The sequence below is a fragment of the Watersipora subatra genome, chromosome 1 (assembly GCF_963576615.1).
Source record: "Watersipora subatra chromosome 1, tzWatSuba1.1, whole genome shotgun sequence".
Classification (NCBI taxonomy): domain Eukaryota; kingdom Metazoa; phylum Bryozoa; class Gymnolaemata; order Cheilostomatida; family Watersiporidae; genus Watersipora; species Watersipora subatra.
The window spans coordinates 24,847,590-24,875,527 of NC_088708.1; the positions used below are offsets into that span (position 1 = coordinate 24,847,590).

The 27,938-nt window shown below is 35.9% G+C and overlaps 1 protein-coding gene across 7 annotated transcripts; it reads right to left on the reverse strand.

Moving 5' to 3' along the window:
* Nucleotides 1-291: 291 nt before the first annotated feature.
* On the reverse strand, nt 292-27,812 carry LOC137405141 (dematin-like). 7 transcript variants are annotated; one of them, XM_068091376.1, is made up of 17 exons: nt 27,741-27,812; nt 25,333-25,433; nt 24,409-24,458; nt 23,360-23,501; nt 18,454-18,507; nt 16,985-17,200; nt 16,510-16,664; nt 13,842-13,950; nt 12,201-12,311; nt 11,835-11,917; nt 7,995-8,064; nt 6,016-6,068; nt 4,363-4,431; nt 3,720-3,854; nt 2,663-2,734; nt 1,385-1,483; nt 292-579 (listed from the first exon to the last, which is right to left on the reverse strand). In XM_068091376.1, the coding sequence occupies exons 2-17, from the start codon at nt 25,373-25,375 to the stop codon at nt 565-567; spliced, it is 1,476 nt and encodes a 491-aa protein (XP_067947477.1). In that variant the 5' UTR covers nt 25,376-25,433; nt 27,741-27,812; the 3' UTR covers nt 292-564. The 7 variants fall into 7 exon arrangements, with proteins under 7 accessions (XP_067947477.1, XP_067947470.1, XP_067947482.1 ...); XM_068091369.1 differs by having other exon boundaries at nt 6,016-6,074; XM_068091381.1 differs by lacking the exon at nt 4,363-4,431 and adding an exon at nt 5,666-5,713 and having other exon boundaries at nt 6,016-6,074.
* Between the last annotated feature and the right edge of the window lie 126 nt (nt 27,813-27,938).

Below are 27,938 nucleotides of genomic sequence, written 5' to 3' on the forward strand. Positions count from 1 at the left end.
ACTATGTGCAATTCAATAAAATAACTGATATTCATCAACAGTGGCTTAGTGCAAGATTGCTAATACGTATACATGTAGATCAAGTCTTTTTACTGTATAGATATTTGGTATCTAACCAAGTATTATGCACCATCCAATGCAACTATGTGCAACACGTGTGCCATGTTATAAATAGTTTCACCCGCTGAACATTAACTAATCTCTACCAATTCATAACTAATTCAAAACTAGTGCAAATAAACAATGATGGACAATAAACCCATTGTCATAAGCTCTGTTTCACATATTTTAATGTAAAATTAGACTCAAAACAATGTTGAAATATATAATAAAATAAACTATAAGAAATGATCATTAAACAAATAACTTGACAACATTATGAAGGATTGAAAATAGGTAAAAAGATGGCCATGCATTAACATTCATTCTAGCTGAAATATGCATACAATTATTAGCACAATAAGCAAGAATATCCAAATGTATTTGCATATCAAAGAGTGACGCATAATACATGAACTAGCAGGTGATGTTTGTGTCCCTAAAAAGGCTTCCTTAGCTCAGCTGTTAAAGTAGTTTAGCCTACAAAAAAAATTCAAGAACTTAGCACGCTGTGAATCTTTAACAATTGTCAAGTGAGGAACAAAGGCAAATAAATGAGGTTGTGAGAAATTGCAATGCAACCAATTAGTTGTGAGATGAATGACAATGCTGATGATAAAATAAGTTAAAAGAAAATATTTAAATACATTTCCCTGATGACATCAGCCAGCATCGAAATAAGGTTAATTCGGTTTGTGTTCGTTCACTGAAGCTTGGTTCACAAATCCTAACATTTACTATGAATCTGCTATGATGGCTGATTAGATTACCAGTGTTAAACATTGACTGGCCATCTAACAAGGTACTACCGCTTTTTTATTTTAGACTGTGAACGTTCATAGCATTTTGGCCTATCAAACTGTCCTAGAAATTATTGTCCCAATGCAAGTGGAACATAACTCCAAATTTTTCTCACATTTCTAGGATTTACGCTAACAGACAGCTCGATGCAAGCTACATAAAGGAAATAATTGATACTACACCATACCTTCGCACAACAGGCGATAGTCTAAAAGTATGTACCACAACCGATTCTTTTCGCAAAAATATTTTTTATTGCTAAAACCCAAATTAGGATACAAAAAAATTGAAAAACAAAACAGAAATTTGGATTACTACGCACAGGTCAATGATTGGTAAAGGTAATCTATAATTTACGCAGTTGTTGCTGCCTATATACGTATGCATGCATATGCTATGAATGCATCCCCTATGTATGCAAATGCTAGATTGACAATACAGCAAAGCGTTTAACCGAATATCAGAGAACCAATACAAAACACACTTTTGTTTTGATGTCATTCCGCTTATATTCTGGCAGTTTATAGAACTCTTCCCTGCTGGTACCCAAGTATTGCATAAACTCATTTGCAGATAGATACTTCTACAAAGAAAACAACCATAAACCTTACGAATTTATGTTCTAGTAAACAGCTACAGGTAGTGTTAAGTATTGGTAGTGTGTATCTTAGCGAATTTACATCCGTCTTACCTCTCAATATTAGACTAATTGCATTAGAACTATGATCGGTGTAGAGTTGTCACTTTATTAATAATAATATTAACAATTAATGCCACTCATTAAATAATTTATGGAGAATCATATTACTTGGTTCCGAAATACATTGATTGACTCTTAATATGGATGACAATCAGCTAAATGCAACTCTGCAGATATAATGAATGAATGAGTAAATCTCCACTGGCCTCATACACACCATTTCCAGCTGCTAAGAATATCTGAAATAACGATTTGCAATGCAGAGTGGCGGCCTTTCTACAATTTTTTTACATATAGCATCAATAAGCAAAGTTACACAGACAATTTAACAAATTATAATTTTAAAAAGCCTCACACAATACCATTTTTTTTATATTTCCTGTGAGGAACAGCCTGATAATCATTACATTAAAAACAGTTATTTATATTTGCTACATATTTCACCTTTTGTTTCTTTTAAAACCATCAGACGAAAACCTTCTGTTTTATGTGCACTTCCAGCAGGCCTTACTCACTCATGTTCATTATGTCAAGGATATTTTAGAGTAGGATTCTAATCTACTCCACTAATAGCAACTAACAGCAACTACATGTACATTTCAAAAAGAGAAGAAATACCAGAAAGGTTTTATTGTAATAAGCATCCTTTCAAATGTTTTTAAGAAACTGCTGGGTGAAGCACATTTCCCTTGCCCTATGGTAAGCACACAACAAGTCAAACAGGTCAATCCTGACACAACTGTCAATAACAAATAATTTCGCAAGCATCCAACTATCACTTTATGTCACACCTTGTTGACAGCGACAACACATGCCGCATAACAAAAAATTCCAAACATATTTCATGAACGGTTTATGTCTCTTTCCATGTTGTGACACTGTCTGGATTGAACCACACGAGTCTATGTAAACGGTCAATTTAAAACACATGTAATGAAGAACAGCATGAGCTGATTGGCCAGATGAACCAGTGTCATCAGGACTTATTGAAACAAGTGTGTTGATATTTTGCTAGTAGGTGTGGCAACAAGTTGACATTTGGTTAGGTGAACCCATGCTTACCTCTAGATTTGTATTGGAGAGGCCTTTTCTTCTGGTTTCTGATGACAAGTTTAGCTCCGAGTATGGAATTGGCTACAACATATAAACCATAAGTTCTAGAGGAAACACTAAAATTGAACTTCATATTCAAATTAGTTTGTCAATTACAAACTATCATTTTACTCTGCACTTTTTCCTTTTCATTTTGGTGAGATAAATAGATACCTATTTCTGGCCTCTAGGACATTGTGCAATGTGAGAACTAGTTATGATAACCCTATGAAGTATACAGAAGATTAAAGTAAAGCTTTTGTCCTTATCCTCCTTACATTTATGTTACTGTTATAAATGCTCACAAAAATATTGCAAATTATGGTTTTAGACTACAATTTTTAGTTTTATAATTTATTCCCATTTTTTATAAGGGACTTTAAGGGGTTTAAGTTGAAATCAATTCACGCATATTCATATAGTCTAACATAACAAAGCAGCAAGTACAATGCGCAACTGATGTATGCGAATTCGATGTCAAGCTGTGTTGGACTGCACCAATGAAACTTGCAAGTTCGAACAACATTTGTCCATTGTGTTTTAGCATTAGCAGTGAAACTAGTTTCAATAAAGTAGCCAGAGATTATAAACGAGCTATCTATGTTTTACTAAAGGACAAGTATGAACTGTGGAGTCAACATTGGGACTATCTATTGGATGTGGCCAGCGTTACATACTTCATTTCATTGTTCACAACATAAATACACTTGAATATTTTATTCCTTGCAGCGCTTGAATTTACAAACTAAAATTTAATACATGAATACATCTCAAGTATTTGTAGACTAATAGTTGAGCAAAACCACTCTCATTGTTAGAACCCATAACAAATATAACACAAAAATAGCAAAATTAAACCACATAAGTATTGCAAAACTTAACAATCACAGCAATTTACTTGTCAAGTTAGGCTTTGTGTTTTCAGGATACGTAGCCTATACACTAAAGCCTGTTTTAAGTGGCCAGCCTCAGTATGTTGGGCTTTTATTGCCTATAGGTAAGGGGGGCCTCTCTGAAGACATCCTACCTCTTTAGGCTCAAACAGCAGCTCTTCCCACAGAGTAAGTACTGATTCTGAGCGTTTCCTATAGTCAAAGCTCATTGCATTAAGAAAAGGCGAGCCATCGAAATGTGAAATGTCATTGGAGCTAGTGGGGGACTTCTACAGATATAGACACTGGTGCACAACACAGCAAACAAACACACACAACAGATTGACAATAGTGACACCATGCAGACTAGGCAAAGGCAACACATTATTTTTACATTTTATACTCTCTGTGTTCTCGGTTTACAATAAGTAATGTTTTTATGTAAATCTGAGTAATAGTACACCATTTCTATAAAAACTAATAAAATCTGTGATTGCAAAGCAATTCTTCAGCTCACAAAAATTGATTTTTCATGATGAAATTTTTTGCCATCATTAGTAACTTTGATGAATATGTTTAGTGATATAAGATTACGACATATTGGAAGTAAAGGTACATGTTGCCAGCACCAAAGTTACAAAAGCAAGCGATACAGAGACCCATGTAGTTGAACAAGAGTACATGCACTAGTAGCAGCTGTGCTTTAGCAAGAGCAACACACATTATTGCAGAAGACAGAATAAGCGATGTATTGTTAGAAGAATGACTGTTGCCATATCATAAAACTAGCCAGGATACCTTGAGAGTGAGGTGCTTTAGAAAGACAACACTGTCAGACATAGTGGAACATCTATGGCTCGCCCCTCTCTAAATCATGCAACACATGTAACAGTTTCATGAATTCAGCAATAACATAGAGCTGGGAGCGGGTGCTCGGTATTCCCCGGCATAATGGTTATCAACGATCCACTCAACTCGTTTCACACGTAGTATTCTTGTAAGTTTTTACTAAAACATTTTATCATACAAAACCTTGCATGAAACAGCAATACTACACAAGTCTTGCCCATGGTAAGGGTGTCTCATAGCTACTCAAACATCATAGGTTAAAAGAGATTCTTCTCAAGTTAGCTTGTTGTCAAGCGATTGGCAAGGAGTTTGTGAAGGCAGTTGGCGATTAATTTGGATAAAATAAAAGTCGATGATAGAGATGAAAACGAAACTTCAATGGATGCCAGACAGATTATTACAATAAAATTAAAAATATCATTGTATTGTATTGTGCCACTCATTTCCGAACTGTGAAGGATTTTTTGAACCACAAGAAAATGTTTTTTCTTCTTAATGCACTTCTAATGAAAGATCCAGCTAGTAAATCTTTACAGAGACCCTTAATATCCTGATACAGTTATAATTAAACTAGAACTATAATTAAACGATACTGAGGTTTATCTTAGCAAAACGGTGTTATTAAAATTTATTTTACACAATTGTCTATTAATTAATGTAAAATATTACAGTAGTGAATGATTAATCAACATTATACAATTTGTTTTAGATATTAAGTGAAAATATCATTCAAAACCTTCCAGAGTCTTGCAGTATTGCATTATTAAAGTTTCATTTTGTACAGCAAGACTTTTGTTTTGAATGCATATGCGTTTACTTCAAACAGCCATCATCTGTCCTCTCTGCTTGTTAGTAGGCCTAAAGGCTTTTCAAATGAGTGTGTTAGGTGATATCTCTGTTAGATTATGTAGTTAATGAAAGTGTAATGTTGGTAGGTAAAAAAGAAAAACTTGCAGTTCAAAAAAGTTGTTTTTTCAATTCAACAATGTTTTAAATTAGCAAAAGGAAAAACTTTACTATTTAGTCTTCTGGATATGTAGATAGAGCAACGGGTTGATGCAAACCTGAGATCAAAATAAATCAAGAAGCAAATTGAATAGAAACAAAGAAGGGGACAGGGCATGAAGAGAGTTAAGGACGATTTGCTGAATTAAAATCGGTAATTGACTCAATTCGTGGTAAATCCAGCAATCAAGATAGACCCACTGCCAAGTTAGATGAATATTAGAGAGACAAAACCAACTGCTCATACCTTGCCCTTTGCGGTAGGTCGAGTATTGTTACGGTACACAAAAGTATCCTGCGAAAGGAAATCATGATGCTCAAGTGGCTACACCACTGACATGCAGTTAGAAGAAAAAGGAGTATTAGTGACAGTAGCTAGCTTCCCTGAAACTGATATTGGAAAATGACAACATCGTTATTAACTTAAATGGGAGCGTGACACGCAGCGTTACTACCATAAAACTATTGTGAACTAACTCCGACAACTCCAGCTAAGTCATGCTCAGACAACATACGACAAAATGTTAGCACATGTGAAAAGGTGCTGAGTGTGAGAACATGCATTGCAAAGTGATGTTTAGATACAATTTTTAGTACCTCAAAGACACTGTCTCTGTCGTCGTCTTCATCTCCATTGCGGGTGACCAGATCTACAACTGGGAAAATACACATCTTCGCTTTCCCGAATATTTTATGGTTCTCATACTATTTTTAATTCTATTAAAATGTGATACTATTCATACACAGAAAAAAACCGTAGCATAAGCAAATACCTGAACTAGTGCAGATCTGTATTCATTGAGCATGTTAACTGTTGTATAAGGTATATTCACAATTCATCACAATATATATATTACTAACTCTAAAACAATGTAATGAATTTTATTAAATAAAAAAACCCGTGATACTCCAGATTAAAAAATTGATTGAAACTGTAAGAAAATAGCTATGATTAAGCTGCAGCAAAGATCTGGTCTCTAGAAATGAAACATACCATTTGCTCAATCTACATGTATATAGATATAACATGTGCCAATATAAACAACTTTTTTGCAGGGTCAACTTTTTGGCTCAAACTGACATTTCTATCGACTGTTTTATATACAATAAAACATTTAATTGAATGCCGTGGAACTCTATTTATCAACCCTGATTCCATAGTGGTGGTCAACTGAAGGTAGCGTTCAAATAGAGGCTGACGTTGTGTTTTTTAAATGGCTCATCAGAATTTTGGGAAAAAAATTCTTGCCCTTTTACGGGCAAAGCGAACATCGCCTATATTTTACCCTCTCTTTTTTTTGGTGGAGTGATCCTAAACCTTCTGGGTGCAATAAATCAGCTAACTTACCTCCAAATTGTCAAAGATCTCTTAATAAATATGAATTAAAAAACCGAGAAATATCTCTACCAGTTGATATCTATTGCTTGCAATTAACCTGCGATGATATTATAGCCTGTGTCCTGCTTTGCAATTTGTTGGAGCTTTTAATTTTCATTTCATTCTAAATTTGAAGACATATTTTTATTTTATATATATATTTAACTACGTCGAATAAAAGCTTATTGCGCTCATTGATATGTTTGCTACAATTAGCAACCAAAGCTAGCTTTTTATGTGCAATAGAAGAACAGTTATGAGCGTCGATCAATTGTAAGATGAGACTACCGCAACGATGCTATCAAATAATATGCTATAAATCTGCAAATTTATAAGTTATATAATGATAATCTTTCAAATGCTAAAAAGATATATTCATGAACAAGTAACATAAACGAACCATACTTATATTACATGCAGATACAAAAACTAACATTTTTAAAACAAAAATATTTGCATCGCTTGCTCAGATAGCTGCGTTCTGATTGCTTTCGATGGAACGAACATCTTCTGGTTGTCCAATTCCTTCCACCACGTCTTCTGACCTCAACTCTTCATCTGCACTGCTGAACTAGTTGATATGAGCATCCAAACAATGTTTTTGCAGAGCAAAACTTTTACGCTTTGCATTTAGCACACATGCAAATATGATGTCATAAGTTGTACTTTGGAAAAGAGATTGACAGAATAGAGATGCAGCCTGCAGACATGTAGCGACTAGTTTACATGTTGCATTTAGCACACATGCAACGCGTAAACTAGTCGCTCATCTACTATCGTGAATGTAAACCATTTTTTATATACATGTACTTCGAAGTATTAAGACCGTGTTGAACAAGGAACTACTATTAGCCTGAGAAAGTTATTAATTATTTTTATGATGCTGCTTTCAAAGCTATAATGAAACAAAATGAAAAGCTTTGGAGTTGGACAACGAGAGAATTGATTGTTATTGATGTAAACTATTCATTATTATTACGATTTTATGGAAACCTTTCTAATGACTGCTTGATATTATAGGTTCAGATTGTCAAAGTGGCGGTCAAATGGAGGTGATGTTCGAATAGAGGGTGGCACTCTATTTTTCAACCCTCTCATAGTGGCGGTCAAAGAGAGGTGACATTTAAATAGAGGTGGTGTTCAATTAAAGGTTTAACGGTAATAAAAATAAAGTTTTAAGAATGCCCAATAAGCCTACCATGCATTTTGCGTTCCATTTCCCTTATTCCCATCTCTTCCTCATCACTGCTGTAGTTGCTAAATGATTCCTAGGAGACAAAAAGACCAATGTTAAATTCATGGCAGCTTGCTATTAGATACTGTTAGTATGCAGTTAGTACACAGGCATTGATAAATACATAATACTAAATTTACTGCTATGTAGAACAAACTTATTAAGCTTTTGTGGCCACACCCATTAGATAACTAACAATACCTCATACCCATTAGGTAACTAACAATACCTCATACACATTAGGTAGCTAGCAATACCTCATACCCATTAGATAACTAACAATACCTCATACCCATTAGATAACTAACAATACCTCATACCCATTAGATCACTAACAATACCTCATACCCATTAGATAACTAGCAATACCTCATACCCATTAGATAACTAACAATACCCCATACCCATTAGGTAACTAACAATACCTCACACCCATTAGATAACTAACAATACCTCATACCCATTAGGTAACTAACAATACCTCATACACATTAGGTAGCTAGCAATACCTCATACCCATTAGATAACTAACAATACCTCATACCCATTAGATAACTAACAATACCTCATACACATTAGATAACTAACAATACCTCATACCCATTAGATAACTAACAATACCTCATACCCATTAGGTAGCTAACAATACCTCATACACATTAGATAACTAACAATTATTCATACCCATTAGATAGCTAACAATACCTCATACCCATTAGATAACTAACAATACCTCATACCCATTAGATCACTAACAATACCTATACCCATTAGATAACTAGCAATACCTCATACCCATTAGATAACTAACAATACCCCATACCCATTAGGTAACTAACAATACCTCACACCCATTAGATAACTAACAATACCTCATACCCATCAGGTAACTAACAATACCTCATACACATTAGGTAGCTAGCAATACCTCATACCCATTAGATAACTAACAATACCTCATACCCATTAGATAACTAACAATACCTCATACCCATTAGATCACTAACAATACCTCATACCCATTAGGTAACTAACAATACCTCACACCCATTAGATAACTAACAATACCTCATACCCATTAGGTAACTAACAATACCTCATACACATTAGGTAGCTAGCAATACCTCATACCCATTAGATAACTAACAATACCTCATACCCATTAGATAACTAACAATACCTCACACCCATTAGATAACTAACAATACCTCATACCCATTAGATAACTAACAATACCTCATACCCATTAGATCACTAACAATACCTCATACCCATTAGATAACTAGCAATACCTCATACCCATTAGATAACTAACAATACCCCATACCCATTAGGTAACTAACAATACCTCACACCCATTAGATAACTAACAATACCTCATACCCATTAGGTAACTAACAATACCTCATACACATTAGGTAGCTAGCAATACCTCATACCCATTAGATAACTAACAATACCTCATACCCATTAGATAACTAACAATACCTCATACACATTAGATAACTAACAATACCTCATACCCATTAGATAACTAACAATACCTCATACCCATTAGGTAGCTAACAATACCTCATACACATTAGATAACTAACAATACCTCATACCCATTAGATAACTAACAATACCCCATACCTAGCCTGGGCATGGCTCTCGTGGGGGATTGGGAGAGAGAGCCTGGGACACATAGCAACACGCGGAGAAGACAACTCTGAAAGTCGACTTCTGAAGTCGCTATTATCACAATCGTTATTTCCGAAGGAGTATCATGTGACGGTCTTATTTATGATCTACGCGAGTATTATGTATTATTTTTAATCTGAATTGGCAGCTAACAAACGCTGGTTAGTAAGTATGAAATGTTGGTTGCATAATAAATCAATCACGAGAGATATATTATTTCATATGTGCAATTCATTATGTTTTGATTTAATTATAATAACAAATTAAATCAATTGAATAAGAAAAATTCACAATAACAATACAAACATAGCAAACTAATAGCAATAGAACAACAAAAATGAATCGCATGCTGCTAGTAAAGAAAAGTTCATCTAGTTAAAAGTAATCTCAGTTTTATTTTACTCGCGAGTATTATGATTACTCGCGACAGTTATTATGAACAACTCGGACCTACCACTGCAAAACGGTGCCATCTGAAAGCAAATACTCTTTTCGAAGCCAGTAGGAAGAACTATAAATTAGTCAAAACCTGCGATAATATGTTGTAAAGCTTGAAACTGTTCTGGTCTCAGTGTAACTATGCTTAGCTTAGATAGTAATTTTTGAATCGCTCTATTTTTTATCAGCATAGGAAATAAAACTGCTAACGCGAAAACGCAAGAGAATAGTAACCTATGGTTCTTATCGTTTTATTATTAAACGGGGTGTTACGTAACCAACCAGTCTATCAAAAATATAGGACTTTTAATTAGATCAAGTCACGTGACCATGACAATAGGCTTTTAAAGGCGCCACGTCTAATACATTGTGAGATCCGAATCTAACGACACGCTTCCATTAGTATCAGTCTGAGCGTCATATGTAACATATGTCGCTCGTTTTGCAGAAGTTATCGTACCTTTGTTTCGCTATGTGTCCCAGGCTCTCTCTCCCAATCCCCCACGAGAGCCATGCCCAGGCTACCCCATACCCATTAGGTAACTAACATACCTCATACCCATTAGTTAACTAACAATACCTCATACCCATTAGATAACTAACAATACATCATACCCAAAAGAGAGCTAACCATATCTCATACCCAAAAGGTAGCTAACCATATCTTATACTCATTATAATAATCTAAAGCATATTACAGTTTATTTATGAACATTGACATCTGCACGGTTTACTGACCTGGAATGTTTTATATATAATGCATCACTATCTACTACAAGGCTAGACATGGAAGGTACAGCAACTAAACTCTGTGTTTATGAATATAAATATAATGTGGTGTGCTTTGCCAGCTTTAAATGTAAAGGTCAGGTCGACATTCTATAATTTGCAATAGGTGACATTTAGGGCATGACAACTTAACAGTCTCTGCCAGCCTCATTATTTTACCCAATCATCGGATGTTTTTGACAGTTGAGAGGTAAATCTGTCTCCATGTAGCAAAGTTATCAATAGCGGCTTATTTTAAGGTTTAAAAAGGGAGTCCACATATAATCAACAATGAGTAAAACAAATAACAAGGCAAGATGTTAGCCTACAAGCCTGTTAATTGAAAACTAGATTTGGGAAAAGGTTGGTCTATAAAGGCCCCATAGGTGAAGGTCATTCCCAAAAATTGATTTAACCTAGTTAGACCAGTTTAAATCCCTTTCTTCACCATTGTCAATCAAATATTTCGAGCTTGAGCTATATTCTTCATGAAAAGTTGCTCAAAATTTTTAAACCGTACCTACATGTAAATACCATTGCAATTACTTTTTTCAAAACCAACGGCAGCTTACAAAATATTAGTAAGTTTAACACAGCTTACTTGGCATACTAGCACTTATGAATGCTTTTCTGAACCTCGTTAGTATAGAAAACAGTTCCTGATGTATTAAAAATGTTTACTTACAAATCTATTCAAAAATTCACACACACGTTTAGGATTCACAATACCGTATTTCGGTTATATAACCATAGCAGTACATTCGAGGAACCTACACCTTTTCTTGCATAGCTTGTTAACTTGTATCGATACAAAGAAATAGAGATACTTGTTTAGTCATGACACAAATAAGTGCTCACTTGACACAGATCTCATAGAATATTCGTAAGAAGGACAAGAAACATATCTCTACTCACATATATGTATGCACCAGGTGTGCCAGGTGGGGCTGTAGACAAGGACTTTGATACGCATCCAAAAGAGTAGCCAGGTTTGACACCTGAAATGAGTTTTATAAATTAAAATACGAGTAATTGGCATGCATGTAAGAAGAGTACGCCACTTTTTGATTAAGTAAAAACTCATAAAATACAGCTTAATGCTAAATAGGTGACGAATAATGAGTTCTTGTGAAGTAAACTTTGCAAAAGTTACAAATAGGAGCAAAAGGCATGAAATGAAGAACTCTTGTCTGACAGTATATGTTGTCTATTCCATACGCACGCCATTATTAGAGACAAGTTGGCAGAGCTGAAGAAGACATAACAGAAGATGAGTCTTACGGTATCTGTGTGAGGCACTGGCACTGTGTACGACTGGCCTATCTGTGTTTGTCTGTTTTATTGCTGACTCGGATATAAATCGTGGTCTATCCACCAGTGACCGAGATGGTGCTGCCAATGGATGTAATAAATGTGACAACATAATGACAAGGCTCAAATGTATTTTAACCAATTGTAGCAGAGAATGAACCTAAAATGCAAATATCAACATAACCATAACTTTCGATAGATTTTAGAAATAGTATAATATAAACTTGAATTTGGATACATGGAAATGTAGAATCACTGATCTCATAGCAACAGGCCCTGCTGTCATTTCATATCGTCATATGCTACTCCTTACATGCTATCCTGTATCTTATTTTGGCACAAATAAATGGGTAGACGAATGAACATCATAAGTAAATTTACCGAAACCTCTGACTGGAGTTGTCATTGGACACCTAAAACTTTATTAATAAATATGAGTGCTGTCAGCCGCCATAATTGAACTACTACAATTTCTTGTATTTAAAAGTGAATATGTGACAAATTATTGAAATAAATTTGTGATAAACAAAGCATTCTAATGCCAAGTGTGAGAATAATAAGATAAAGCTGAACTCTGCGTATTTTTTTATATTTGTGAAGCTTTGAAAAAAACATTTGCTATAAATTGAAGTACATCTCTTCTATTTATCTTATCTACTGCATTGGTCCCTATATATATCCTCAGAGAAATACCTTTGTTTCTGGGTGAATATGCGGATGGTCAATGAACTTTCTAGGTTGAGGCCGACTGCATATGAGCTCAAAAAAAAACATTAAGCAGTGGTCTGGACTATATTGTAGTAGCTTTACATAACTAGAGTAAACCAATTACCTGTGTAAAGGAATGTGTTTATTGAACAAGTGCCCCTATTAGTTGCAGGCTATTGCAGCAAACTAAGCATTATAGCAAGTTGTATAGCCTGGAAAATTAATTATACCGGCTAGAAAAAAAGTTCACCTCCCAATGGCAGTTCTAAAGGAGGCTTCTTGGTAATGCTGTGGCTTTATTTTCATATTTAACGATGAACTTACCCAAAATTTTAGGTAGATTTCATCAGAAAGTATCAGTAGTTTTCTATCAACTGCCTTTGTTTTTGATGTTTGAGCTGATCTGACTGCCAGGATGTTTCAAGATTAAAATTGACAAAACTTGATCGTGATTAAAACGCTCAAATTGACTCAAAAGCGCGATTATGATGTCATAAGTTGCACTTCGGAAAAGAGACTGACAGAATAGAGATCTTTAATGCTACAATTTGAACATAATTTGAAATCAATAACGAGAGAGACCGGCAACCGTGCAACCGGTGATGTCATTACAGCACATATTTTTCTGGTAAATGTTTTAACTGCAATCAAGTTTTGTTTATTTTAATCTTAAAACATCCAGGCAGTCAGATCACTTCAAACATCAGAAACAATTACAAACGATAGAAAAATACAATTTGTTTTTTGATAAAGTCTACCAAAATTTAAAAAAAGGTTTATGTGTGAATAAATGCTAGCCAAAAGTGCAAATGAAAAGAAAAGAGTTGAAGCCTACTCTTTTGCACACTGATCCCCTTCTCACAGCTCTACGTGACATGTACACTAAAGGCAAGACCTACTCACACGCGTTTAGTGGTGAGGTGAACCTTGGAGGCTGCACAGGCTCTTTGTTAGCGGAGGGAGTACGAGATGCACTTCGTGGATCTAGCAGTCGCTTTTTATCTTGTTTAATCTATAAAATTAAATTACGTAACATGATAGTAAGTTTTACAATCAAAGCTTGACAAAACGGGTCAGAACAGTTTCACAGCAATATTCATATTACATGATATAAATAGAACAGCTGATTGATTGTACAACTGCTGCTGAACTACGCCTAGAAATAACTTCAGCGTCATGTGTAGTTACAAAATCTCTGCTCGAGAGTCGAAATACGCAGTCTACATAGACTAATTTTTAGCTAGCCCTAAAGACATGCTACGTTAAGGAATCCTATATCTAAATTGGTGCGTTTCCATGCTTCAAAGATATACCTCGTAGAAGTTACATGTATTATGAATTTAGAAAAACCCAATTATAAGATATCGTAGGGAAAATGGGTGAGCTAAAGCCAAAGTAAGTTCATGAACAAATAGGATTAAAAGCATTTTGTACATGGGTGTTGACATCTTTTAGTATTTATTGTAATATCAGTTGAAAGTGTGAGCGCTCTTTTTATGGCTCATATTAGTAAAAGGTTTGTAGCAGTTTTTAACCGTTTTGGTTTTAAATTAAAACTAGATCAGGGGTCAGCAACCTGCGGCTCCGGAGCAACCTGCGGCTCCGGAGCAACCTGCGGCTCCGGAGCAACCTGCGGCTCCGGAGCCGCATGCGGCTCTTTCATCCCCTCGCTCCGGCTCCTCGGACTTTGGATTTTTTTTCCTTTTCTACCATATGCCAAGTAATTCATAAAACTTTAGAAATTTTATTACTAGATTTTGTAACATAAATTTAAAAAAAATGGTAGTTATGGTGATAAATCAAAGATTGTCGCTTGTTATGCGTCATTATTTACGTTCTATTACCGTATTATTAGTACCTTATCACATGATTGTCACGTGGCTTTAACTTTAACATAAAAGTGCAAAAAACGTACTACCGGATTCGCGCGGAGGGCCAAATCGCTACGAGATACTTTCTGATATTATGTCAACGAAGGGGGTTGCACAATTAGAAATCTAGTAAGGCTGACCAGCCACTTGGAACTGCAATATCGTCAACAACACTACTGACAAACAGCAACACTAATACAGGTAGTACACCTTATAACAATTTATGCGCCAATAAAACAGCCAAAACTATTTTTGTTCTTTGCAAAAGTGTAATTTTGTTTTCTCAGCAGTTGAATCATCATACATGCCACACCTTTTCGTTTTATGGTGTAAACATGGTATAAAAACATTAAAAGCTAAACAAAAAAGTTACATGTAGTATTTATTTATTAAAATATCAAAGGGGGTTTGTGGCTCCCACTGCGTTCTTTTCTGCTGAAAACGGGTCTAAATGGCTCTTCGACTGGAAAAGGTTGCCGACCCCTGAACTAGATTAAACCAATTTCGCTAGTACAGCAAATTGATATGAATTACAAGAGCAGAAAATACATGTGGGAAAGTGCATGGGTCTTCAATATAAGTAGGATATCAGTCGAATTATTGCTTTCAATCATTGAAGGGTACTTTGTAAGACGAAAAATGAATGACCAAATCTTTGTAGTTTTGAGCGTTTGTGTGAGTTTAAGGATGCTATGAAGGACAAATACTTGAAGTATAGAGGAGTAATAACTAAGCAGAACAAGCACAGCTCCTGATGCATTAACCAATGGCATGACATCCTGGTGCCTTTGCTGATGGCTTTAGAAGTCGTCAGAATTACTTGACTGAGAGGCAAGCATTTCCTTCCTTTATAGAAATATGGTATGACAGAGTGTAAATGGAACCATCAGAATAACTACTTCTCTCTCTCCCCCTTTCTTCCCCCCTTCTCTCCCCCTCTTTATCTCTCCTCTCTCTCTCTCTCTCTCTCTCTCTCTCTCTCTCTCTCTCTCTCTCTCTCTCCCTCCCTCCCTCCCTCCCTCCCTCCCTCCCTCTCCCTCTCCCTCTCCCTCCCTCCCTCCCTCCCTCTCTCTCTCTCTCTCTCTCTCTCGCAGTCAATCCTTTCAACAATGACTGTTTTATGGTTTAAGCTTTATCACTGACTTCCATGCGGTTCTGTTGTCCACCTTCTCTTGCCATCTGTTTGGGTTTAGTTCCCTCAACTTCCTGTTATGGTTAGTATAACTAGTAGCGATGCCAAAATGCTAATTTCAACCAAACCTTTTTGCTACTGCAGAATGTTGGCAAAACCGAGTGTTATGTAAGAGACCCTAAGCAAATTACCTATGCAAGACAGTTGTGACAGTCTGTATAAAATCATCTACATGTATGAGAATACCTCCCAGGGTTAGAGCCCTCTTGCTCCCGGCTTCATTACATTAAATAAACTGTCGATGTATTGATTCAACACACAGTTGCTATTATTGGCACCAGCTATGGAAGATACAGTTGCACAGCCAACATATTCCAAGCTCAGTATTGAGCCAATGTTAGTCATATGACCCTATCAAACTACACTGTCAGGTCTTGTGTTATCACCTGAAGTTAGCACCTGAAGTAATGGAATGCAGAGCTTTGATCTAATAAAGTGCTGCAATGCCGGTTGAATGATTGCAAGAGGTGAAAACTTTGCCAAAAAAAGAAATGAGAAGATAACTTACCTGTTCAGTGACATCCTCTCTAATACATTGTACCATGGCGGAGTCGTGAATTTTGGAGATCCCATTCAACTCTTTTTGTATTTTACTATCAATACCATTAATTTCTTCCTCATCACTGCTGTCTTTCTCGTACTTCTTCGCGAGGCTGTTTCTCACTGCAAAGGATTACACTAACATCGGCATCACTGCGTAAATATTAATATTGATTGTAATAGGTACCTTGCGCCAGGTTGCCACAGTAGTCGCAGCAGTTGCCATGCTTCAACACTGCCTATACTAAGATGTCTTCACAATTTAGCGCAGTAACTATCAGATGCCAACACCGCCTATGCTAAGATGTCTTCACAATTTAGCACAGTAACTATCAGATACCTACACTGCCTATGCTAAGATGTCTTCACAATTTAGCACAGTAACTATCAGATACCAACACCGCCTATGCTAAGATGTCTTCACAATTTAGCACAGTAGTTACCAAGATGTTTAGTAATGACTGCGATAGCAGGAGGGGCAGGCCAGTCTTCCCTCTCAATAGGTGGTATATCTTTTCTGATCTCTGCGCTTGGATAGTGGGAGAGTTTAATAACAGCTTCTGTATCAGCTGGCCGTTCTGGTGACTTGGAAGTATCTCGAGAGTGAGGCCTCTCTCCTGTCCTTATAGGAGAGCTTCCCCTCAACAAATCAAGCATTCCTAGAAGACAAGGTTAGCCTTTGACAGCAGGCATTTTCATATCTCTATAAATCTAAACATTAGCTAATTCTTAAATCAAACATCGATAAAATGTTGAGGAATCGCAAACCTATGTTCAGTCGGACACAGCGTACCATACGAAGGTTACCGCATGCTTGATTCTACCAAGTTATATACAAGGAAAAGGTTATGGTTCAAGCAAACTGTGTAGAAGTCAAAGCAGGGCACAAAACAAACTTCAAAATTGTCCATATTTTTTCGTTCGCTCAACAGATCAGACGTAGATAGCTATGCGCTGACTGACTTGCTGATTGCTGGTTGTGACATGTGACAACACGGTCAGGCATATGTTATAAACACATCACGTCTCCTTTCACTTATTTACATGTAGGCCTAAGTGGCTGGAATTGCTAGCTTTTATGTTCGTGTTATGACAAACAGTGTTCACTAGATCTCAGGACCAGAAACATAGTCAAGCACACTGGCCAATAGTCAAGCAATTAATCACTCCATTGATAAAAAGCCTGGCTGTCTACGCTGCCTGTGTCAACAGAGTCAAGCAACATAATACTATACTACATTCCTAGTTTCCAAAATAATTAAACCTAAAGTTGAGGGCAGAGCAACTATCAGCCATGTGGCAATGAGCTAGAGAATAATGTAGATACAATTACAGACCAGAAGATGAGTTACGAGAGAAGGAACAGCCGCTCATTGCCATAGAGTAGATAGTTCAATAGCAGCTAAGTAGTGCAGACAGCGTCTAACGGCAGCAACCACTCGTGTATGGCTTTGCTGGGCAGCAATAAACCAGTCTTAAACATTATGATCAATAATTTAGTAGCCAATTGAAAGGCCTTATATAGGAAGAATGCAGCATTCTTTATGCTTCAGTACTCATGTAGTATTCCCGATATCCTGCTACCTAGTGAGAGTCAGTGCATGAACACCTGGTAAACCAGTTGGAAAATCAAATCAAAAAGTGAAAGTGCACCTGCTATAAATGCCTGCTAATACTATGATCTGTGATTACATGCTTATGCAACAGGTAAGACTTTGATTAAGTGTATAATGATACTGCGGTTATCCTTCAAAGCAAGCATCCAAGGAGTATCAGCATTAAAGACAGGCAAATATCTGGAGGTTTATAAATAATAATCATAGGATCATATAGAGGTAAAACATACAACAATACTGTGTACTGCTGTAGCTATCAGTACGGCCCTATTAATAATCTGGAGATCACTCATTACCTGCCTTCTTGGGTTTCTTCAGCTTTGCGCTGGACTTCGCGTACGAAAAGTTATCTACAAAAGATAACATACAACACAAAATTTTAGCTGATTTTAAAATTTTGTTAGTTTTTTAAGGTCGATAACAATGTTTCTTATTAATGTGCTGCTAATAGCAGTTGGCAACTTTGTGTCTGTTCGGTGTGACAATTATTAAATGCCAACAATTCTTAAAATGCTATCATAAGCTGACTGAATTACATAGCATCTGCGATTCGGAACGAACTAATACATATAGTTTTGCTAGTGCCGGAAAACCGATTAACAGTGCAATACTCATACCATCTGATGTTATCGGAAATGAGAAGGCCAAAATGATTGATAATGATCCTAATAACCTATAGTAGCACTCTTATCAGAAAACTCTGTTTACATAAGATTATGCTCAATATAAATATTTTACTGCAACTACAGGTGGAGAAGGTCCTGCCTACTACAGTTCCTAGTAATGGATAGGTCCAACTAGCCATGACACTATTTCCTCGAAGGCTCTAGCCAGCTACTGGGTACCGTTAGTGAGTTTGAATTGGTAGCTAAAAATGACTTCTACAGAGAAACAAGACCTTTTATAAATGCTAGATAGCTAGTATGCAATGATTGTAGAAGTTACTGCCAGGTATGAAACAATTGTCTATGAATATGCTTAGCGAGTCGCTAAAATGTAAAATAAGCCACAAAGTATGTTTGAAAAATTACATGCAAGTGACCTACATTCATAAATAACATCACCATATGAAAACAGATGTTGATTAGTGAAGGGGTATTCTGAGGAATAATCTTTGTCATAAAATCAGTCAAGATGTATATTTTTAACAATATTTATTGGTAATATAAATTTCTTTAGATTTCAGTGCAGCAACTCAAGGCAGGCTGTTAACAATTTAATCTTTATGTTAATGTTTAAGAGTCTGAACGCCGAGAAAAATGAGGTCAAAAAATTGCAATTTTATCACAAGCTAGCGTTGTTACCACGCTTTTTGAGCTCATTTTTTTCGGCGTTCAGCCTATTAACCATCCTGTAACAAGCTACCAGCAATTTCAAATAGTTTATCTACCTTTTATAAAAGACTGAGATTATTTTGAAGGCTGAATTTAGATAATAATTGGTTTCAAGACACACATCTCTATCCTTCTAAAACTAACTAAACATCCCCAAGTTCCATTTTTAAAAAGCTAGCACACGTCACATATTTATGGGTGGAGCTTGCTGTGTCGATTGTATTGTTTTCGAGACCAATATTGAAGCGCTGTAAAAACGCCTTCATGAATTTGAAAGTTAGTGGATCAATCTTTATTTTGAGTACAAAATCGGAATCAACGTGTCTGATTTACTTAGAAACAACGATAAAACTTGTATGTGGCAGTTATGGTTTAAGGCATTGTTGGTCTGCTGGTGCTTTAGCCGTATATTAGAGATGAACTTACACACAACTTTAGTAGATTTTATCCAAAGGTATCAGTAGTTGTCTATCATCTGCGACTGTTTTTTATGTGTCTCACTGCCAAGATGTGTCAAGATTAAAATCAAACGATAATTAAACTATAAAAGTTGTACATGGCAGTTGTGGTTTAATGCAATTAATATCATTGATAAATGTAACATACATCCTACATTCCACAAACTATGTTTTAAGCCAATATGACAGCTTCTGAGAGAGCATAAGATTTCCATTACAAAAATACATCCTTTCAAAAAAACACATCATGCAATATAGAACATGACAACTAACACCCTTACAGTTCAACAGCTGGGTGTCCATGTGTGGTTTTCTATGCCAAGGTAATGAGTAATGTAAGGATTGATTACAGATACAAAGGTGAGGCGGTCATAGACAGTTGCTAGTCTGTTTGTCTGTCATGTTTCCTGCTAAATTTTTAGACTTGAAGGATAAATTTTATTGGCAACAAGCCAAAGTGAAATCAAATTTCATTATGAAATCTTTAAGCGCTGGTAGTTCACCGATATGCAAAAGTGTCACAAGCAATGACCTCCTCACATTGGTTCAGAACACAAGCTACTTGTCCTATGCAAAATCACTCACAAAATGTGACAATGCATCAATAAAATTTTGAGCAATGATGGCTTCAAAAATCACAATACAGTCAAACCTTCATATATGATCACTTCAGCATACGAATTAAATTTATTACGTACAGTGTAATCCTATAAAATATTTGTTCCAACATAACGTTTCAAATATACGGAGCAGACCAAGAAATGAATTAAGTTCACGTGTGAAGGTTTGACTGTGTTCCTGGCCGTCGAGGCACTTGGTGTTAGCTTGTGCTTACGATAGAGTGAGTTGCACTGTTATTTGAGACAGCAGCACTTACATCAGCATTGTCTGCCAATTTAATGTTAATACGCAGATAAAAGTGAAGGATAATTAGCAACAATTCAAAAAAGATGTCAGAAATCATACAATATAACTGAGCAATGATAACAGGCTGGTGGTTGCTCTCACTATTCAGTTAAATGCTTGCATAATAATTCTGTGGCTGAAACGTTATAGGAGCAGCTCAGCGACAGTACAGAACACACCATGCGGTACAGTGGATATAGCAATGAATGATGCGGCGCTAGAAAACCGCGACAAGAACACATATATACAAGAACACATATATAAAGATACAAGACTGCGCGATTGTGCTGTAGTCATCAATGTAGTAGTATCAAAAACATTGATGACACACCGGTCCTAAGACAGCTATCAAACCATGAATTATTTTATCAGGGCTACTTTAAAAAAACTATTTCTGAATTTTAACTGTTTTATATGACAATTTACTTGAGAATAAAAGTAGATCCATTTTAAATTTCTTTTTTTAAAAAGATTCTTCTATCAGTGAGAGATCACAGGCTATTTAAGAGACAAGTTAAGCAGTTAGTAAGATGGGTAGATGTAGAATACTAACTGACTAGACATATAAGTACGACCCGCTGCTATACTCTATGGTGACTTCTATTGATTATCAATTAATATTCCAAGGCAGCAATACACGATCCAATAATACAATCGTCTTTTACTTTACAGAGAATTGACTTTCTCAGGCTAGTAAACAGCCTTGCATGCCCAAGTACACCAAGCAGCGACTAATAACATATACACAGACATTTAATCTATACAATATATAAAAGTTTCGTGAAAGACGCAAGCTGGAAAAGAGTAGCACTAACATGGGTGACTTCTATCTGTGTGATTATCTCACAGAAACGCTAGAAAAAAGACTGGGGATTAACAAAACTGTGACGTTAATGATAAAAATAGCGTCTTCCCCTTTTTACTACTTGTAGTTAAGCAGTTTTTGATTCTTACAAAGTTTTTACAGCAAAGCTTTATGTGATGTTTTACCTGTAGATTATCTGCAGGCTAATTGGTCCACTATTCAAGATTTCATGACAACAACAAGTTTTCCCTTTTTGAATAGATTATTGATTTTTTCTAAATCAAATATCGCATTTCAATGGATTTTCATAGTGTTGCAACATCTCACTCCTCTGCACTATTTTATCTCGTGATCACCTAACCTTCTACTATTCATAGATAGAAGTTTCCAACTGCTGTCAGCAATGTCAACACCTAGTTTTCAAGTAAAATGCAGGCAGAGCTTAAGACAAATATGAAAGTAAAATTAACCCCAAGATTTTACAAAAAATAAATAAATCATGCAAAATAAAAATTATAAACACAAGTTGTAAACGTTTACCAAAATCTCTAGGTTATTTGAAACCTAATATACTCTATTGTAAACTATATGTGAATGTGGTTAAATCATGTGAATGAGTAAAATGTGGGTTATTATATAAAAACAAAGTAGGCCCATACTGCAACAATCATCAAGTAGTTTGTTTGTTGTTGGTCTGTCGTGGTTAGTTGTACAATGTAGCATGTCTCAAGAGGCTCAAGAGCTCTGATCTATATAACCATTACATATACATGTACTTATATCAACGCCAATATGGCTTTGCATATATAAATAAGAATGAAGTTGTTAAAAATGCACGAGAATTCAAATCGATAGCTACATGCAGTGAGCTGTTATAGTAGTTTTTCGTTAATTTTACCATTGATCCCTCAGGGATGTGACAAATACTAGATTTCAAATTGTCTGTAAAATCAGCAAAAACTAATATGAGATGTCCAACATAAATGACGGGAATTGTCCAAACAATCAGTCATATGTAAAAGTCATAAGCCGAGTAGAGTTGCTATTTTCAGTCTGTTATACCCTGAGTAACCATAAACCCTCTCAAAACCATGAAATTTGTTAACATTTTATGCAAAAGTGTACAGACAGAAAAATCTATGTCCGAGCGTTGCCCAAGTTCCTATTCAAAATAGAATTCTTAGTTCTTGCAGCAGGTTTGAGTTGAGCATTTTATTTAGTTGGTATTTTTATTCTACTATTCGGTATTATTTGACATATGCAAAGTTTTACACTCGGCTTTCAAATTGATTTTAACAATTTTTATAATTTTTATATAACTGCACGCAACTTTTTTATGTGCCTCTCCCGCTAATTAAAATCTCTGTGACACCCTCATGTGACCTTCTCATAGAATTTATCTAGTTTACTTCAGGACTAGCAGGTGTTAACATAACAATCTTTTAATCTTTTATTGCTTGGAAAAAATCAGTCCTCATCCAGAACCATTTGGATCGAGGAATAGACATTTAAATAGAAGAAACGAATAGCACTTGACTGTTATAATAACACTGGAAACATTTGTGTACAAATAATCTATATCATATCTCATAGTCAAAGGCAGTAATTCAAATGCGCTTCATTGAAATTAGAATTCTTAAAGACCAAAGATAAGGTGTCAACACGCTACGGTGATAAGAAAACCAACAGAGTGACTTACCAGGTCTGTGGAAGCTGGCTGGTGGCTGTAAGTTAGGCGTGGAGACTGAGCCTTTCTTTACAATGTTTCCATTCTTATCCAAATAACTTGTCTGATAGAATTTTCCAAAGTTCATATTTGTGCGACAAGACGGGCTGGCAGCCTGCAAAGAGCACGAATGATCATTGCTGGCTTTAGTATCACTAAGCTGCACCATGTCCCCAGACAGGCCAGCCCATACAGATAGATGATTAGCTACTCGAGACTGCCTGATCAATACCACAAGTATGATCTTTCACTTCACGACACTTGCACAGATCAGCTACCTATCAGTCGTCTAAAATAATTAGACCGAGCTAGAAGAGAAAGCCAACTCTCACTCACTCTCTCACGCCGAGCCAGCATTCATCAATGAGCTATTCACTTCATCGGCAGCAAAGGTCAAAGAAGCAGATGAAAAATGTGAAGCAACTATGTGGCTCCTACGCAGTGATAGTAATTATTATGCACTATTTATATACATCAACTCATTATAATATAATCACTGGGCTAGCTAACAACTTAAGCTATAACCTTCATGAACAATATTCTAGATATAGTTACATATTTATTGTGAATAAATGGTTTCCACTAGATGCCACTATTTCATATGAATGTAGGTAGACCTAGCAAACAATCTCACAAGCCCAAACATGAATGTGTCACAAAAACGTATTAATATAGAATATTTGTCAGCTTGTTAGATGCTTCAGGCAACACAGGCAGAAATAAGTACACCTGAGAAGCAGCTAAGGCTCCTCCCGCCATTTCCTCAGTGATAAAACTGTAGTAACGGCTATAACTATCTATTAAGCTATCCAGTGTCAAGGCCTCCCATGTTGCTCTATACACGAAAGAGTTGAGTGAATTCAGCATGAATTTGAAGAAGAAATATAATACATATAATCCTCACTATATTCTTCTTATGAAATGCATACTAAGTACACAAGGCTTACTGATGGATATGTAATCATGAATAGATGACGCAATACGAGGCCTCGCCTGTGATTTGGCAGATGGGTTGTACTTACTAGGCTATTAGAAGAGAAGGTAAGTGAGCCGCCGTTCACACCTGCACCAACTGCAAATGAAATACACCCACTGATAAATGTTCAACGTTGAAACAGCAAATAAAATGCTCACCTAAAACAAAACTAACAAAAACTACCTTTAATAGTCAAATGAAATCATTGCGTGATGCAAATAGATGCAATAAAGACTGCTAATTTTCTCAAACACAAACAAACTAATAATTAAATGAACTCAAACATTTGTTCAAAATAATAAATATATTTTATTCATTACTACATTTCGTAAACAATGTGACCAATTGTATAAGCAGTTGATCAGCTGTAGGCTATCAAATCACAGCTGCAACAACAATGATAGAATTGTCACAAATCTCGAGTGAACATTAACAACATACCAATAAACAGCTGATTTCACACCAAATATGATGCTAACTGTTCACTACAACGTAGCGGAACACATGCAATAGTACGCTAAGATCAGATTATTTCCAGTACCTTCTTCCATTCCGTGCAAATATTAAATAGACATCAATCCAAGAACTGGCAGCTATTCATGTTCTATTATTAAGTAAATACAAGAGAGCTCACAGCTGCGCCCTGCTATTACAAGTATGCAAGCAACTTCAGCCTGCCACAAGTGGTACGCTACAAAATAGGAAGTACTGAGTTACCCTCTCACGGTATAGAGTAAAGGTTCATTACCTGGTCAAAGCCTTTAGTATGATTACTTTGCTCTTTCAAACTACAGGTTATTTCCATCCTATGAAACCAAGGAAAATCTTAAGATCTAAAAGGAGTGCTTGACCTCATGATTAGTGTTTTATATCCAATTAGTTATGCAAGGTATTCAGAACCTGAATGCGCTTTCGCTCAAGGAACCAGCGGATTATAGAAACTACTGGGTTAACATCGGACAAAGCGTACCCGTTTGAGGTCTTTCACGTAATCTTTCTCCACTCATTCTCATGGAATTTTAAGCTGTATCCAAGAAGGAATTATCACCAGTGACTATATTTGCGGAGGGTCTATAAAGGACAGTTATCAGCTAAAGACGGACTGATAATTCATGCATGCACATTCCTGTTTCACGTAAATTTCATGCATATTTTTGAAGCTCCCATGAGGCGAATGGCCCTCCAAGGATTCATTCACGCAATGGTACTAGAATTTCCACAAACCAATGTTGGTCAGCATATACTTAAATCATGACCAATGATTATGATATATATATATATAAATGTACTATAAATATATATTATATATCAGTTCACTCTGTTACAATTGTTACAAAAATTGAACCCAGCGAGGACTGAAAGAACAACAGAAATATATACACAAATAATCTATTGCAACATATAATAATATAATATAAGGTGTATGTACATGTAGAAACATAGCCTGAGCCATGTTTACAGTTTGCAGCAGCCATGCGGTGGATACATTCAACTGCTACTGGGACCGCCAGTCACAAGATGATATAATTTTTTAACCACTAGTTTTATATTTAAGCTATTGACAGCACTCTGTATGGGGCCAACTGGAGTTATTGAATGGTGAATGAATCGTAAGAAACCCACTACGGAATAATTTCCTTATATCTGTAGTAGGTAGGTGAAAGCCTTCATGAATTGGTTACTGTCAACTACATAACTTTGGTGATTTGCTTACAATCTAACAATGAGCAGTTTAAATGGTCTAAAAGCAGTCTAATTACAAACCAATAGGTCAATAGAATAACACCAGACTATGATGTTCTAGCTCGCCATTCCACCATCACAAAGTAGAGCTTGAATCCTCACTATTCCATACCATAAAGCTTTTGTTCGAGCAAATGATCAATTCAATTACATTTTATCGGGTCATTTTTGCCCTGTTTGTTTGCCAAACTCTTCTTTTCTGCCTTTCCTGATACACCCAACTTCCATTCTCATTCTTTTTATCTAATCTAGTTCTTTTACTATCTATCAATTTTTAACTTCCAAAAAAGTTGTCACCATTTTGTCATTATGAGTAACAAGTTGGTTTCATTATCCGTTTGTTGTCAAACTCTGATTCTCATCATCAATTATACCCGATAGCATTTAACCTTTAATCTCACAAGACTATTAAAGCTACAAAAAAGACTGAAGATATTAGAAATCAGAAGCATAATCGCGTGTAGTTGGAATCATGCTTTAAATGCAGACCTTCTGAATCGTCTCTATTCTTTAAAATCACCTGCCAAAACTCAACGGCCAACATCAATGATTGCTACTTCTAACACCCGCAAGCGCAATTTCTGACACACAAGCCTAGCCTGATCTAACAGGCCTGATTGACGGATAAAACTTCTATAATTAGGTAATAGCAATCTTGCCCTCGCAAATGACTTTCTCAGGGCATCACATTAAAAATACCTTATTGTTTCTTTCTACTAAAAAAGTTGCTCAACAAAAAATAGTTGTGTAGACGAGTAAAATCAGCTGTCACTTGAAATATTAACAGCTTTATCTTAACAGTCAAAAGAATAACAAGGTAGCGGGTGTGTTACTCAAATCGTGTTTCTCATTTAGTACAGACATTGTTTTTATCTAGCTATGCGTAATCAAAAGATATACAGAACCCAATGATGCAGCCGAACTGAGTATTTATTATGATGAAAGCTTGGAAAAGTAGTAGTTAATAAACCTGCAATTGAGGATTGTCTATCTTCATGCACGCACAATATCAGTTCACATTCGCAATTGATGATAAACCACCACTGCTCATAATTCCATACCAAGTTTCGTATACCGCTTTTGGTAAAACAAAGACATTCACAACAACGTGAACAAGGTAAAGTATTGCTCCACTATGACAGCATCAGACCAAAGTTAGAATAGCCACGGATGAGCCACGTTTATGATCCCCGTAAGTAAACGATTCAGAGATCCGACACAAGTGCTTACAACAATGTACTTTTTGACTTCATTCAGTATATCTGCTTGGATAAAAAAGGATCTTAAAAAACTACTCAATGCGTTTCTATACGACATCCTTAAGTGATGCAGAAGATTATAGTAAAAATACAAAATTAAAAAGTACATGCGTATAGTAGTAAATCAATAGCAAAAAAGGTGATGACACCCCCAATACCTGTATAAAAAGGCTTTTCAACTGGTTTTAAGTACGTACATGTATAATGAGGCTGTGCTGATAGGGTAGTTTGTAAACTACTAGCAAGCAAAGTTTGTCTTTCCTTAGAATAGGCTTTAAACCAAGCATTACACTCGTATTGTTATTGTGCATTGTGTAGACAAAAAAAGTTGAAAGTGTGAATTTAATCTAAATGTTAACTTTATGGTAAAACAAACCTTGTTGAAGGACTTCTAGTTCAGTAGCCAGGCACTTAACAAGGTTTGATACGAGCCAATAAAGCTTGTCACTTATAAGGATTGATGATCTCTACCTTGTTGTTAGATAAACGCCTCCGATTTTATAATAGCCTTAGCTACCTATCAGCATCACACACTTCTCTCACCTACTTGACCTTTGTGAATACTGAAGCGCAG